The sequence below is a fragment of the Henckelia pumila genome, chromosome 4 (assembly GCF_033568475.1).
Source record: "Henckelia pumila isolate YLH828 chromosome 4, ASM3356847v2, whole genome shotgun sequence".
NCBI classification, from domain to species: domain Eukaryota; kingdom Viridiplantae; phylum Streptophyta; class Magnoliopsida; order Lamiales; family Gesneriaceae; genus Henckelia; species Henckelia pumila.
The window spans coordinates 40,496,391-40,512,419 of record NC_133123.1 but is presented as its reverse complement, the minus strand read 5'-3'; the positions used below and the strand labels follow the sequence as shown (position 1 = coordinate 40,512,419).

Sequence of the window (16,029 nt, the reverse complement as noted above, 5' to 3'; positions counted from 1 at the left end):
CACCGATCCCTCTCTTCTCTCTCGATTCCTTAGCCTTCCAGCTCAGATCTAGGGAATTCTAGGCGTCCCGTTGGGAATCCGGAAGTGGCATAACAGTCCAGGCGTCGTAGCGGAGCTGTGGCCTAGTTTTGAGGCACTCGACAGCAAAGGGCTAACGACAGACGAAGGTATAGCTTTTGCTTCCTATAAATATTTAGGAGTATGCAATAGCTTAGTTAAGGCTTTTAGAGCACTTTAATGATAGTAGTATCATTTGGCAGTGTAGAGCAGACTATAGGCGTGGACCTAGAGTTGGTAGAGCTTGCACTGATTTGAGGTACGAAAGTACTGTTCGAGATATCCTGACTGAGTATGCATGTATTATGTGACTGCATGGTTTATATGTCATTGATTTATGCTGCATTCATTTGCATACTGAGCTATCTCCTTCGAGATGTCTGTTAATAGGGATTTTCCCTATCCTGTTAGTGGTTGGATTTCCATCGATTTGGGTCCGGCATATCCACTGGTATTATGGTATGGGAGCCACCTCCTGAAGCGACGGCACATCGTGCTACATACCAGGGCCTGGTCTGTCTCTGTTATCTGATCCTTGACCTCGAGTTTATAGGGAGTTCACTTTGCATGCATGTATACTCATACTCTCGTGCTGAGCGTTTTATGCTCATGTCTCGTACTCTGTGTTTCTGGACACCCTATTCCATGGGGTAGGTTTGCGATTAGATGAGGCGGGTGGTTCCAAGAGGGGCTAGGCAGTGGTTGGCCAGCTGGAGCTTCGTCTAGGTTTATTTTCTGTTGTTTTGGGTTGATATAGCTTATCGATTTGGTTGTATAAACTATTTTGGATATTTACAGATTTTTTGCCTTGGGATTGTAATTTTTAGTAATGTTTCCGCAGTTTATTCTGATATCTGTTTATTAAGTTAATTGCATTTCTAAGTTCTATTTAGTAGGTGATCCGGGTAAGGGTCACTACAGCTAGTCTAGCTCAATGGTACCAAGACTGAGTGGACTTTGTACTTATCCTGGAGTGCAAGGTTCAAGTCTTGGGGAGGGCATGAAATTTCCCACCAGGAGGGGAAGAGGCCATGAGTATGGCTGGGCCGGCCCAGAGAGGGTTTGCAGAGCGCAGAGGCCCAGTCCATTACAGCCGGGGTGACAGTGGGCTGAGGTGATGGTTGCCCGGGTGGGGTGGTGCTTGGGGGAGGAAGATGATGGGTAAGTATTGGGTGATGGGTGGTGGGCCCTAATTTCACTTAAAAAAATTAAAAGCCTAGGTTTTCTCTTTTTGCTACTAGCTACAAAGGCATGAAATCTCCATTATTCCGGGGCGAAGCATAGGCGGGAGGAATTCTTTCGGCGACGAAGCATAGGGGGATTCCTCCCCCTACTCGAGTCTAGCATCGGCTAGGATCGTCACAACGAATGTTCTTTCACAAGGCGGGAGGAATTTTTCCTGCGCATGCAAGCCCGATGTTTCTGAGAAGTATCCGGCAGAAGCTTCTCCCTGAGCCGGCTGAGAATAGGCGACCCCGAGGCTCTACTCTCACCGGAGAGGCTGAGCAGATGGTGAGGATGGGGGACACGTGGACGGTTGGAGATAAAGGATGGCAACCCGATGTTCATGAGATCCTCTGGCCGAGCCTTCTCCCGGATCCGGCTGAGGAGCGATGATCTCGAGGTGCTGCTCTCACCAAAGTGGCTGAGCTCGAAGAAGGGTGAATAATTATGGTGACGATCGTGAATGGAAGCTCGCAGGAAGAATATGCTTCATAAATTGGGCCCAATTTTTTTAAAGATAATTTTTTTAAAAAATAAAAGAAAGTCACACGAGGCGCCAGCCCAGTTGGCGCCCCAAGTTCCTCTGCACCATAGGATACAAGGGAACAAACCTATATATATATAAATATATATATGTATATATATATATGTATATATATATATATGTATGTATGAATGATGCCCTTTTATTTCGAGGCAACTCTATATGCTAAAACTTCTTATAATAATGGGAAGATGCTTTCACTTAATCTAAAATTCAAAACCACACAATATCTTAGTTGAATTACAATGTTTTAAACCTCGAATGTCGGCTCAACTATCAAGCTTCAATCAACAAATATCGAAACATTTCTTTTGTTAGGATGATATGGATGGGGAGTGCCATATTCATCCTACAAAAGAAATTATGCATTGCTCAAGAGTCGAATTATAACAGAGAAAATGACTGAAGGATAAGATCTTACTTTCCCAAACCATGAGAAATTCAATACCTTAAGACTTGCAATAACAATTGTTGTACCTATCATCACTCTTGCTGAGCCACTGACCTTTTCATGTCCATGAGAAGAAATAAGCAAACATGACAATATATTCCGACATACAAAAAGATTTCAAATCTGGATAACTGAGGAATCACACCAGTTTCCACATGGATGGTTGGTAAGCTAATATTTTCCTTCCATTTGTCCGTAGGTCCTGAGCTATCCCGCCCTTTATGAAATTTTTCTCTCAAAGATGAAGACCCACCCACCATAGTTGTGAAGATATCAATGGAAATACATGAATTCACTTTTCATGCAATCACCATAAAATTGTTTTAAAAAAATATATTCACAATAAATACATATCATAAAGCAAAGGTAAGAAGACAGTTGAGCGATTGAGTGAACCGAGAAGGTCGATTGAGCAATCGAGAGAAGTGAGTGAAGGTGAGAAGATCGATTGAGTGATTGGGAGAAGAATTGAGAAAACTGAGCGACTGAGAGAACGGAGCGGAGAATAGATAATGAGTCAATTACCAATTGAGCCGGATAATTTTTTTTTAGGTTGACTTGTCTCACGAATCTTGCCCATAAGACGGTTTCACAGGAGTCTTACGTACTCGCTCACAAATTAAGTTAGAAACGGTTTATTTTGGTCATGGACACGGAGACGATCACAGACACATCCGTTTCACGATCTCATAAAAGTTTGTTTTTTTTAATATGCCAATAATGTCTTAATTAATTATTTTCCCCATACTTTGATTTATTTTTTTTACTTTGTTTACAAATCTTATTTATTTTATAATTTAGTTACAAACATTTAGGAAACAAAAATAAATAAAAAACAAAATCATGATTGTACGAACACGCAACGCGTGTTCCGAGGCGCTAATATAAAATAATATTCGAGTTGGTCTCTACGACGTCAAAATATTATCTGAAAAAGAATTAGAATGTAAATTTGAGCTCGAATTAAAAAGTTTTGACATGATAAACTGTACTATCTTTTTGAAGTCAGGAACTCTGGATGATTTTGAAGTGTTAGACGAAATAACAAAGCAGTGCTACTTTTATTGTGAAGACACTGTTTGGTTTGAGTGATGAGATAAGTAATACATAGATAAGTAATATAATGTAATAAAAATCAAATAATAAATGATAGTTAATATATTATTTGATTTGATTTATAGATTATAGTTTATTTGATTTGATTGATTAAATTCTATATAAAAATGATAAATTACCATTTTGTCTTTTTAATAATAGATAAAATATGAATAATATTATCTATAAGGGATAATATAGTAATTTATATTAAATGATTTGATTGATGCAAGATAAATTATTAATGATTTGATTAATGTAAAATTAATAATTAATAGATAAATAAATAATACGACGAAAAAAATAAGATTGAATAAGATAAATTATACATAGATTTATAATACACCAAACCAAACGGTGACTCAATCTATAGTTACAAAGAAAAAAAGGGGCTAATTGCATTCACACCCCCTGTGAAAAGTCTAAAAGACATAAAACCCTATGAGAAATATTAATAGACTAATGCATCCCTCAGTTTTTTAAAATGTAGCACATTTTACCCCTATGTTATACAAACTCGGGCACATTTATACCCTCTCATAGGGGTTTTTATACTAATTTTTTTAAAAATATAGGGTCTAACATGCTATTAATTTTATACAAGGAGTTTTATGTCTTTTAGACTTTTCACAGGGGGTGTGAATGCAATTAACCCGAAAAAAGACGAGAAATGAATATTTTCATTGTATAGCGCCAATTGGTACCAGAGCACAAAAGTTCAGGGGCTAAATTGTAGTTTCCTCAAACATCAGCCTCCCAAGAAATTATTAAATTAATTCATTCAAACAACCAAACCCTAACAGGCTAATCCACGGTCCACCTCTGTTGAAGTAGTTCTGGGCGAGTGAAATTAGGTCAAAGGAGAAGCCATGGATGCGCTGAGGAAACAGCTGGACGTGCTGATGGGAGCGAATCGGAATGGCGACTCGAAAGAGGTGACGCGAAAATACTACGATCGAGATGTTTGCCGCCTCTTCCTCGCCGGAATCTGCCCTCACGAGCTTTTCCAGCTTACGGTGATGTTGCTATTGATTTATACCCCTTTTGTGTTATGAATAATGTGCGTGACCTTATTTTGCTTCTGAAAGTAGCGAAGTTAGTTTGTTTAGCGTTGCTGCTACTGCCTTTTATTTGTGTTTTTTTTTTGGCGGCTATATATTTGTAGTTCTGCGCCTGAAAATCGATCCAAGATTCGAAGAAAATTAAGTAAATGACTTGTCTGATATTTGAACTTCCTACTTTTACTTTTTTGTTTGAATTATTTGAATTCGATGCAGAAAATGGACAAAGGACCATGCCCCAAGATACATTCTTTACCTCTGAGAAAAGAGTATCCTTTTTCTTCCCCGGTACTTGTAATCTGTTGTGCATCAGTTAGAATGCTGTTATTGTCTTGTGCTACCTATAGTTTGGATGCCATTTTGTTACTTTGACTCGTGTTCAGATACGAGGAAGCTAAAGCAAAAGGTCTTGACAATTATGACAAGGACTTGGAGGATACCATAGACAGACTTATTGTTGAGTGCGATCGTAAAATTTCCAGGGCTTTGAGGAGACTTGATGAAGAGGATGCTAAAGCAGCTATTGCAATCTCTGTAACAGAGGTCACCCAGGTATGTATTTTTTTGCAATGTTTTTCTATATCCGGCCCAGTCCTCTCGTACCTTGTAATTGTTGAATCTTTTGTCATCTCAGACACCAGAGAATATTGAGTTGTCAAAGCAAATCAAAGCGAAACTAAAGGAGGCAGATCAATTTGGTAAGTCTAATTGTGTTCTCAATTGGTTTTCAGTGTTATTCGCTGACCTTAGTGGGGGCAGTGATTCCCAGTCTTCATCTTGTCATCTGCATTTAAGTGGGAAGACCTTGAAGGATTTCCCAGTAACTCAGTAACGCCTGTATGGAATCTTTTGCATTTGAGTGACTTTCATAGGCATGAAATATTGATGTGTATTTGTTTCTTGCTCCCCCTTGGCCTTGTGAAACAAGTCTTATGTCTCCCTTTAGAATTTAGTGTGTTCACCTTGTCTGTTTAACGGAAACTGACGGAAGCTACTTTCTCATGTACATGTGAAAGATCTGTTCATATCTTTTCTTCATGAATCATGACCTCTAAAAGTCTTAGTCTGCATCAATTTTTGAAAGATTATTTGATAATTTGAACCAGAACATCTAGGAAACTTCAGATCCGTGCCAAAATTGGTGCTGCTTGGATAGGGCAGTATCTTTATGATTATTTGCTAAATGCTTCCTAGTGGTTTCATTAATTGTAGTTTTGACTGTAGAAACTTACAATGTTTATTTATCTGGGTTGAGAGATATATGGATGCTTTTATTCTTGGGAATTGGATAAGACTATGATTTCATAATGTCTTTTGTTGTGTATTTTAGTCTATTTCTGCAAGGCTCTGTTTTGTAGTAATTGATTTTCTGCAAGATTATGTGCAGTCCAACTCAACATTATAAAGATGCTTTTTATATTTGCGATTAGACTTGGTTTGAGTTCTTTTAGTATGGCCCACTTGCAAAATATGGAGATGTTGTCAAAATATATTTTCAGGCATTTGATTCGTGACTTTAGAGTGGATTATTGATCTTTTATTTTTACATTTGAGTCCTGCCTATGTTCTGATGCCTTATAGGATGTCTGACAAAAAAGAAATGACAAATTTTGTGGAGTCTAATCGTGAAGAAACAGCTATGTATGTAACTTTGTACTACTTCTAATCTTTTTCCTTTTGAAACTAGTAATATGATCTTTTATTACTTGTGATTGTAACCATGGGGTAGAAGTATAGTTATTTAGCTGAATTTAATCTTGTTACTTAATCGTGTAAAAAAGAGTGCGGATAATTCCACCATGGTTTTTTTCCTGGTCTAAATTATTTCTTACTAACTTTATCGGTTGGATAAGTGACTCAAAAAATTTCAAAGAATCCTATGAAGAATATCTGAATCACAAGGAAGCTCCCATTTTTTGTCTGTTTAAGTTGGTAGTCCATACAATATTTATCTGATGATATTGACCCGATTTTATAGATCTTGAAGGCAAGACAGACATGAAGATTCGAGCTCTAGAAGAGGTTGAAGAATTAAGAATTAAAAGAGCGGACAACCAGGTTTGTATGATTTTAATATAATCCTTTTTTCATGTTTACTAGTAACGGTAAAAATGGTTAGGGTAAAGTATATGTATTCTATGATGACAGTCGATGCTTCTTTTGGATGCATTCAACAAAGATCGTGCATCCCTTCCTCAGCCCCCCACGAACACTGCAGCTTCCTTGCCTGCAGCTGTCTCAGATCCCCGCATACAAGAAATGATTAATGAGAAGCTAAAGAAAGCTGAAGATCTTGGTAAGATTTTTTTGTCAATCAAAACGTAAGTACATTGTAGGTTGGCTTTGGAGAATGGGCAAGCTATAAAAAATGAGGAAATATATTTGATGCTTATACTTCTAGGATTTTTCGAGCATTTCCGAATTCAGTATTCTTATAGTTAACTATACTTCAAAGAGCAGAAGCCTTTTTCTCATTTAGAATAAAGATATGACAGATTTCCTTGGCACTATTGATTTCTGTTTTTTTTCCTTGATGTTAGGTGGAATTTTACTTATCTTTGTGGGGATACAAAATCTATACTTTATTCTTTTCTTGAATGGACTTGTGTAGACTTAACAGATCCTTTAAGTTATACACATTGTAAAGAATTATGCAAAATGATAGTCATGCTGAGAAATGCCACCTTTTTTTTGGTCCTATTTTCGCTATAGGTTGTCTGCACGCATTATAGACTATATTGAATACCAATTTATTTGGTGCATTGCTCAGGTGAACAAGGAATGGTAGATGAAGCACAGAAAGCTCTGGAAGAGGCTGAAGCACTCAAAAAGGTTTACTTGTACTTCATTGAATATTTTGTGGCATGTAGCTCCCATATGAAGATATGTTTGTGCTGTCACGTTTTCTATTACTCTATTATGTTTTTACATGCCTCTAATGTTTGCCTTTCTATTTTCATTTCCATTTCCCCAGATACAATTTTTCTATTTTTATGTGTACTCGAATTTGATCATTATTAATTTTTAATTGCTGTTCGACTAGCTTCCAGCACGTCAGGAACCTGTGACAGATCCTTCAAAGTACACAGCTGCAGATGTGAGAATTGTAAGTTTGTTGTGTCCCTGCTCTTAATAATTTGTTTCCTTAGTATGTTGATGGCCTCCTAATTCTTCTTTGCTTTTCTTCAACTTTATTTGAACCAGATGTTAACTGATATTACTTAGGAGAAAGTTAATGGAACATTCTGGACAAAAGATTCCTCCCATGATTACAAGCTTGTTTGTTTGTTAAAACCTGCAAAAGTTTTCAGTTGTGTTTTCACTTTCTAACGAAGCAGTTCAAACTTTTTGCATGTTTTCATGTTAGGGTTGCTGTTTCGATTTTGGAAATAAAAAACAGAATTGATCCTTAAAAAAAACTGTGATTCTTATGAATTATTCTTGTTTTACAGACTGATCAGAAGCTTCGTGTCTGTGACATTTGCGGAGCATTCTTGAGTGTTTATGACAGGTATGTTTGTTTGTCAAACTTCTTTGCTGTAGAATGCGTTTTGTAGCTTTTAGGAGGAATAAGTAGTTATAAGACTTTTGGGTGCTTCAGTGTTTGACCTGGAAATTATAACTCCTTGTCACCAGCAGGCTTATGGGCCCAGTTTTACGCGGATAAACTTTTGCAGCTACAGAATGTGCGTTATTTTCTGTTTCATGTTTGTTGATCATGCTATTGTAGATAAAGATTGACCGGCTTCTGTTTGCAATTCTCCATGATATTGTTGCTTAATATTGTGACAACAAATGGTGGCTCTTCCTTGTCTTTCAGTGATCGCCGTTTAGCAGATCATTTTGGTGGAAAGCTTCACTTAGGTTACATGCAAATTCGGGAAAAGTTGGCAGAACTCCAGGTATTACTTCACAAGTTCCTACTTGAATTAATGTGATTTGGTGTATAATAAACAAAATTCGACGTCTTAAAGTAAAAGCGAGGGGTAAATAAAATAGTTATGAATGAAATGAATGCTGGAAAAAGCAAAGAAGTTGTCATTGATTGAGCAAGCCCGGTCTTGTTTTTTTTTCTTCTTTAGCTATGTGCCACTTGTGAACTTGTTTATTGTTTGTCAAGTTTACTTGAAGGCCTGTTGAAGAGCAAGTCCTACTTGAGAAAAGAACATGATTTATGATGGAAATTGGCTTATGTTGAGGAAGGTGGAAGGAACTATGCAAGGACCGAGGTTATGGAAAAGTGTCCCAATTTTCTGATACCAACATCAGAACATCTACAATTTTCAATTTTCTGACTCTCTGCCATCAAGTCATACACACTATTGCAGTGTTGCTACTTATGGTCTCAGTTTTGGTCATGTATTGCATCATAGTTGCATGTTAATCAAATCATTCTAGTCCCCCTTTTGGTATGTATGCATTAGTCGCCGATGTCCTTTATCTTCTGCTTGGGAGTTTGTATGGTTCCTTATTATCGCTCGTGAGTCAAGACTCGTGATTATAACTTTTTGCTATTTGGTACAATTCAAACCGTTTACAAAAGAAAAATACTTGTGATATGTGTTAGTTTGTGATTTTATCACACGTGTGGAATTTAAATTTTATGAAATTGTTTTCCTTGTGATCAATTACCAGGAAGAGAGAGACAAGAAACAAAAAGCATATGAAGAAGAGAGAAGGTTGACTTCAATATGATCTCAGGTGTTTCAATACTTTGCACATGTTTCTTGGCTCTCTGGTTGAGTAATATTTTTCTTACTGATTCAGATCCAGAGATCGGAGAAGCAAGGATCGTGAAAGAGAATCTAGCAGGGATCTTGATAGAGCTGATAGCCGTGATCGTGGAAGGGATTATGACCGCAGAGATCGTGATAGGCACCAAGATCGTGACCGTGAGCGCGAGCGCGAGCGTGAAAGGGATAGAAATGCTTCTCGCAGCTATGATTCCAGGAGTCGCCGAAGGTCTCGTTCTCGATCAAAAGAACGATCAAGGGATTATGACCGCAGCAGGTTCTCTATTTGTGCCTTATCTTCCCTTGTTGCTTCTATTTGCTTCATTACCAAATATGCCTCTTCTGTGGATTAGCCTGTCGTTACATTCTCCATTCCTATTATGCTTATGAACTGTCTGGAGGTAGCTTAGCTTGTTTATTTATGAATCTACGGTTTACATCAATGAAGCATTTTTTACAAATGCTACTATATCTTGGAGGCTGCGAAGTTAAATTTTCTCGTGGAAATTTGCTTTTTGGCCAGCGAGGCAGTGAGTTTGCTAGCATATTAATTATATATGGTGCTCGGTTTTCCTACTAATTTTTTTTCTCTAAGTCAGTTTCAACCCAGTGTATTAGCATTAGCATAACAAGGTAGCTTCTAGAAAATGGTATTCTTGTGAAAAAATCTCCCTGCGATCTCGAGGAAATGGCTACAACATTAAACTTCAGGTCCCGAGAAGCACTGATTTGAGCTGGCCATCGTAGTTTTTTTTTGTATTTGTTAATTTTTGCATCTAAAGCAAGACAGTAGCTTGTACAAAAACCTAGGTGTCTGTAAGGCTCCCTCAACTTTTTGATTCCTCTGTAGTGATTTAGGTAGTGTTTGCAACCTCTAAAAATAAGTGATTATGGAGATGCTAGGTTGCTAACACTAGCTTATTTCCCTTATGTGACTTGCATGATTTTGCCCAAGAAAGGTAATTTTTGCTATATGTTGCTTTATTTTTGGTTTAATCTTATTTACCTTCACTCTGTTTCACATCCCTTCCGTATGTATGCCTCGTCACCCTAGCTAGATCTATATCAATTGCTCCTCTTCCGTGTCTATTGATATTTTTTTGGGGTTTTATTTTTTCATTTTGTTTTATTTATTTATTTATTTTTGCCTACATGTGCCATTTTCGGTTTGCTTTGCAGGCGTCATGACCGGTACTAGATACTAGGCAGACAAGCGAACCTGGATTTCGTGTAGGGAAGGGATGTGTAGTTTAAAGTTTTAGGTTACTGGACAAGATGGTTATTATGCGAAGATAGTGTTCTATTTTTCCCGTTTGAGGTGTATAACGCACTGAGATTTGGTTTCGTGCGTATTGTTGGATTGACTTGCATTGTGATTACTATGATGATTGTAATTTATTCTTACCTGGGAATTTTCATGTTTGGAAAATTGCTTCATCGGTATATGGAGATCGCACGTAATGGACATGTTGAGGAGTTTCAAAAATTTAGGATTAGGACACGGCACTAGATAAATGAGGATAACTTATTTTGGCACACGACATTACAATTGTGAAATTATTACATATTGAGAATAACATAATTGGTAAACGGCATTACAACTGTGAAATTGGTAACAAATTATTGAAAATAATATAATTGGTGCATGACAATAATATAAGATAATTTTGCTTTTACTTGAATTGTTTTTAAATTCATATTGTTATTATCCAATCGGATCCACATTTTACCTTTTAATATTATTTTATCAACTAAAATTGTACAAATAAATTTGTATTTAGGCACCGTTTGGTTTGAGTTATGGTATAAGTAATATATAGATAAGTAATATAATGTAATAAAAAATAAATAAGAAATAATAATTAAAATAGTATTGGATTTGATTGATAGATTATGGTTTATTTGATTTGATTGATTAAGTTTTATATAAAAATATTAAATGACTATTTTGTCCTTTTAACAATAAATAAAATAAAAATTATATTATTTATAAGGGGTAATATAATAATTTGAATTCAATGATTTAATTGATGTGAGATAAATAATTAATGATGGCAAACACTTGTATGCAACCGTTGCACGGGTCATATTCGTGTGACGGGTCTCTTATATGGGTTATCCATTAAAAAGTATTACATTTTATGTCAAAAGTATTACTTATTATTATAAATATGGATAGGGTTGACCCGTCTCACGAATGAGACCGTTGCACAGGAGTGTTACTCATTAATGATTTGATTGATGTAAAATAAATAGTTAATATATGGATAAATAATATGATGAGAAGAATGTGAGATGTGATGTGATAAATTATATGTATATTAGTAATATGGTAAACAGAACGATGACTTAGTATATTATAATAAATAAATAAATTATATATCATGAATACGAAAAATGTCAAACACGAAAGTTGTATATTATGAATGAAAAAAGTGGTAGCGCATGCATGGATGTCGGAACACTGACACGACGTCACGTGATTCCACTTATTATTTCGATTCATATGATTTTGATTTTTGAAAATTTTTATGTTTGGTTTGGATATTTCTGATTCATTTCATTGACATTTTTTATTGTATTTGCATTAAATATATATTTTTATCTATATATTAACAAATATTTTATTGTGCATATTTTGATTTATTTATGAGTTGTAATTTTATTGAAATATAATTATTTTATTAATATATATAAATATATTACTATAATATAGATAGAGAAAACTACCATGTTTTATATATTATTATTATTAATACTTTTTAATATATATATATATATATATATATATTTATATTTATATTTAGTATATATAATTATGAATTTATCAGTTGTTATATAAATATACTAATTAATGTTTTTAACATTTTTATATAATGAGCATGATTTTTTTTTTGACAAGTATAATGAGCGGATTTTAATCGATAAAGTAATTTCAAAAAGTAAATTATGTATCTAGTTGAATTGATAATAATATTAAATTTAAAAATAGTTTTAAATAGAATATAATTAATTTAATTATGTATCTTAACAATTTTGAATAGTTCATCTATCAGTTTCGTATAGATAAATAAAATTTACTCCTAAATAAATATGTATTATTTCAAAAATTCTTTAAAAATCAGTAATATCATGAAGTAAATTTGTCAAAATGAAAGAAACTGTTGAATGAATTTCAATTTATTTATTTCAAATAATTTGTCAACATTGTGCATTTACAAAATAATCTTACATCTAAAATAGTCTGAATAAATAAAAGAAACCAATTTTAATTTTTTAATAACATTTTATTTTTTTAACAAAAAATATCACCAAAAAATTTTCCCCAACCGTTTTAAAACTGTTTCCGGAGAAAGGGAACCTCTAATTTGTCTCGCCATTTGTGGAGTCTAAACCCTAGCCTCAAATCGAATCCTCTTCCCCCAATGCCTAAATTTCCCCCCTTTTCCACGAACAATTCAAAAATGTCTACGCTTCATCACCCGTTTTTCATCGCATTGTCGATGATCCTCGCGTTAACTCCAGCCATGGCTGGTGAAATGCTTTCTCCCGGCGATCCCCACTCCTCGCCGGCGAGATCTTTCTACGACGTTCTTAAGTCGAACGGCTTGCCGATGGGCATCTTCCCAAAGGGTATCTCTGATTTTTCTCTGGACCCCGATTCCGGCCGGTTCGAGCTACATTTGCTGCCTCCGTCACCCTGCGACGCCAAATTCGAGACGCGTGTTAGGTACACGTTCAACATTAGCGGCTTCGTCAATTACGGGAAGATCGCTAATTTGTCAGGGGTTGCAGCTCAGGAGCTGTTTTTATGGTTGCCTGTGAAGGGTATCCAGGTTGATGTTCCGAGCTCTGGTTTGATTTACTTTGACGTTGGGGTGGTATTTAAGCAATTTTCGCTGTCGTTTTTTGAGGAGCCTAAGGATTGTAATGCTGTTGAGGAGGGGGACGCACACGGAAATGATGTCTTTTTCTTTAATGATCATGGGAGGATTGCTGAGGTTTGTTGCTCTGTAGATCAGATGTTCTCGACGTCTGCAAATTATCCTTTCATATTTTTAACTTTCTGGATTAGGATTTTCAGGTTTTATGCAAATTGTGTCATTCAATTTAATTGCTTAGTTGTTAGTGGTTTATTTATTAATCAGCACATGCAATTAATTTGGTCAATCAAAAAGAAAATGCAGTGTTTTGTTGGAGTTAATGAATTGCGCAACCCCTGAAAGTTGCTCTCAACTTTCCATTTTTGCTGAGGAGATCATAGATTGAGGAATAATATTTCGGGCTCATCATCAATTTCTAAGCTTGATAGTCTAGTGGAATCCCATTTCATTGTCAATCTAGAATAGTGGGATTTTGATGACCATTTGTGGCATTTAACAGGAAAGGGTTGGCTGTTTTGCGGGTGAATGCACTAGTTTTGAATAATTTTTTTTGTAAGAAGCTGGTTTCTTGAAATAGGTTCATAATCTCTATGGCGTAGACAAATCCTTTCAAAAAAATGGAGTAAAAGAATCTACAAGCCCCCAAATCCTTGGAAAGGAGTCTCTTTCAGAGGCTTGCGATTTATTTCTTGGAGGTGTCAGTTAGCCAGCTAGTGAATTTCCATAGAAATATCTTCATTTTGATTGCCCTTGGGTAGGGTGTATAAGCTATAGTTATTAGTATTATGTTTCTAAAGTAATTTATTTCTTACCGCAGCATGAATCTGGGAATTCGTGGAGAAAACGTTTTGCAGATGAGGAGCGGATAGCTGATTCATAAGGCAAACGTTTTCGACCGTAATTGAATTTTAACTTGATCTTTATGCTATACTTGAAGAGTTCTGGTGATTCGCAGTTGCATCATAACATATGAGATTGAAGGACATGGAGTTGATGCTGATGACATGGTTTGTGTGGTTTTGATGGCTTGAGTTGTATAGTAGCACAAGATAAATGTTTGTTGTTGCCCTTTTCTTTTTCTTACTTTCTTGTGTATAGGTGTGTGCCCTTATGTCCAAGTTGATGCGCTATGAAAAGGTGGATTATGCTTTTGAACTGCAAGCTAGTATCTTCATTTTTCTATAAACGGGGACAGTTCATGTTTCTTGCACTTGCGTTTTTGAATGTCTTCTTGCCCTTAATCAGTAGGGCTTCATAGCTCTCTCTCATTAAACAAATATATTGTGTTATGTCGTTAGATGGTTGGGATTCTTTGATGGGAAGAAATAATCGTGGCTATTATTTTATTGCTGTTGCATGCAATCTGGCATTAATTGAGGTTGACATTGGTCTGAAATATAACGACACGTGTGTGCATACATACATATATGTAAAGTGGTTCTTGTGGAAGGTTCTTGTGGAAGGAACCAGATTTGGATGGATTGGTGAAGCAGCCTTCAAAAATATTTAGTTAAGCATTTGTTTTAACTCTATGTTAATATATATATATTAGAAATGCAGAGATGCTGCTTTGGTATCATGATATATTACCAATATGACCATATTCCACCTAATCTAAAAAAATAATAATTTATGAACGTAAAATTTTAAAATAACAAAAAAATATCATGCTCAAATAATTAGGATGTTAATTACGAAAAAATCATCCTAAATTTTTTAGTTTTATTATAATATCTGAATTTTTTAGATAGAAATCACTTCATATAAAAAACATTGTCCACGACAAAACTAATTATATGCACGTCTCCATTTATTGGTAATAAACAAGAAAGAATATGGGCCAGTCAAATAATATTAGGATCAAATTTGTGATAGCTCCCATACATTAATAAAGCACAGTTAAAAAATTTAATGTTATTTTCAGCTCATGAATTGAATAGAAAACTATAGAGTGAATGGAAATAGCAAAAGATCGAATACGTCCAATTCGGCCGTGCTTTGAATAGGGCAGCAAGATGCTTCTCGCCACGAATTAAAGCTTGAGAACTCTAATGCTCGATGAATATTCAGGATTTTTTGCTTTCTTTCCAAAATTAGCAATGGACAATATAAATACTCACAAATTCTTATTCATGGATTTTTATTTTTTTTTATTATAAAAAAAGTGTCTTCTCTGAAAACATTATCGATTGAACTCAGAGTAGCTTAACTGATGGTGTTCTTGTCATATGTCAGTTGTAAGACTTGAGCAAGATAGAGCAGCACCGGAGTATATCATAAGCAGATTTAAAATCGAGAAAGATCAACTCAACTAACTTGATAAATATTATTCAAGAGAAAGTCCATCAAGTTACTCTAGGGGTACCGTTTGGTACATGAGATGAAACACAAATTTTTACTCATCTCATGTTTCTCTCATTTTTTTGTTAACTCAATGATATTTCATGTCCCGATATAACATTAGATGTAAGCTTGATGACAAATACCTCTCAACCCATGGTATTAGTGAAGTATGAGTGTCATATAAGTTAAATTGTGTGAAATTGACAATGGTAATTAAGAAAATAAACACAATAATCCTACAAAATCAAAAACATATAAAACAATATATTATTCATATATATGTATCGCTTATCCACATCTCATCATGTTTTTATTCATCTATTGTACATCTCATCCATGATACCAAACGATATCCTACCATCTACATAATTTATCTCGATAGATGATCCTGCAACCTACAGTTAAATAATTTAATTTTAGCATTGTGAAAGGTAGATAAATTTTAGTTATAACAAATAATAATTAATGATATAATAAGCAAAAAATATGACATGAGTTTTTAGAACAATTAAATAAATTTATTTTTATGTCACGAAACACAATTTAATGGTTGATAAGATTTCCCCCTTCTTATTATAGCCAAATTAATAAACATTCTAAACCAAAAAAGAAAAAGAAAAAGAAAAAGAAGCACAAT

The 16,029-nt window shown here is 35.0% G+C and overlaps 2 protein-coding genes across 5 annotated transcripts; both read left to right on the top strand.

The window, feature by feature from the left end:
• The first annotated feature begins 4,173 nt into the window (after window positions 1-4,173).
• Window positions 4,174-10,623, top strand: LOC140894697 (U1 snRNP-associated protein usp106). 4 transcript variants are annotated; one of them, XM_073303271.1, is made up of 13 exons: window positions 4,174-4,387; window positions 4,649-4,701; window positions 4,816-4,984; window positions 5,067-5,130; window positions 6,411-6,490; window positions 6,581-6,728; window positions 7,203-7,264; window positions 7,476-7,538; window positions 7,885-7,943; window positions 8,253-8,334; window positions 9,068-9,111; window positions 9,200-9,442; window positions 10,345-10,623. In XM_073303271.1, exons 1-13 carry the CDS (start codon window positions 4,241-4,243, stop codon window positions 10,361-10,363), a joined length of 1,233 nt encoding a protein of 410 aa, XP_073159372.1. In that variant the 5' UTR covers window positions 4,174-4,240; the 3' UTR covers window positions 10,364-10,623. The 4 variants fall into 4 exon arrangements, 2 of the variants coding, with proteins under 2 accessions (XP_073159372.1, XP_073159373.1); XR_012153903.1 differs by lacking the exon at window positions 10,345-10,623 and having other exon boundaries at window positions 8,553-9,111; window positions 9,200-9,304; XR_012153904.1 differs by lacking the exons at window positions 9,200-9,442; window positions 10,345-10,623 and adding an exon at window positions 8,069-8,118.
• Window positions 10,624-12,524: 1,901 nt separating this feature from the next.
• Window positions 12,525-14,253, top strand: LOC140866338 (uncharacterized). Its single transcript, XM_073271314.1, has 2 exons — window positions 12,525-13,166; window positions 13,867-14,253. The coding sequence occupies exons 1-2, from the start codon at window positions 12,591-12,593 to the stop codon at window positions 13,927-13,929; spliced, it is 639 nt and encodes a 212-aa protein (XP_073127415.1). The 5' UTR covers window positions 12,525-12,590; the 3' UTR covers window positions 13,930-14,253.
• Window positions 14,254-16,029: the final 1,776 nt, after the last annotated feature.

Bases quoted from the DNA above. Each gene is read 5' to 3' on its own strand.
- LOC140894697 (XM_073303271.1), top strand. From the start codon at position 4,241: ATGGATGCGCTGAGGAAACAGCTGGACGTGCTGATGGGAGCGAATCGG. The intron at 7,539-7,884 runs GTAAGTTTGTTG...CTTGTTTTACAG, and splicing joins CAGCTGCAGATGTGAGAATT to ACTGATCAGAAGCTTCGTGT. The intron at 9,112-9,199 runs GTTGACTTCAAT...TTACTGATTCAG, and splicing joins GCATATGAAGAAGAGAGAAG to ATCCAGAGATCGGAGAAGCA.
- LOC140866338 (XM_073271314.1), top strand. From the start codon at position 12,591: ATGCCTAAATTTCCCCCCTTTTCCACGAACAATTCAAAAATGTCTACG. The intron at 13,167-13,866 runs GTTTGTTGCTCT...TTCTTACCGCAG, and splicing joins ATCATGGGAGGATTGCTGAG to CATGAATCTGGGAATTCGTG.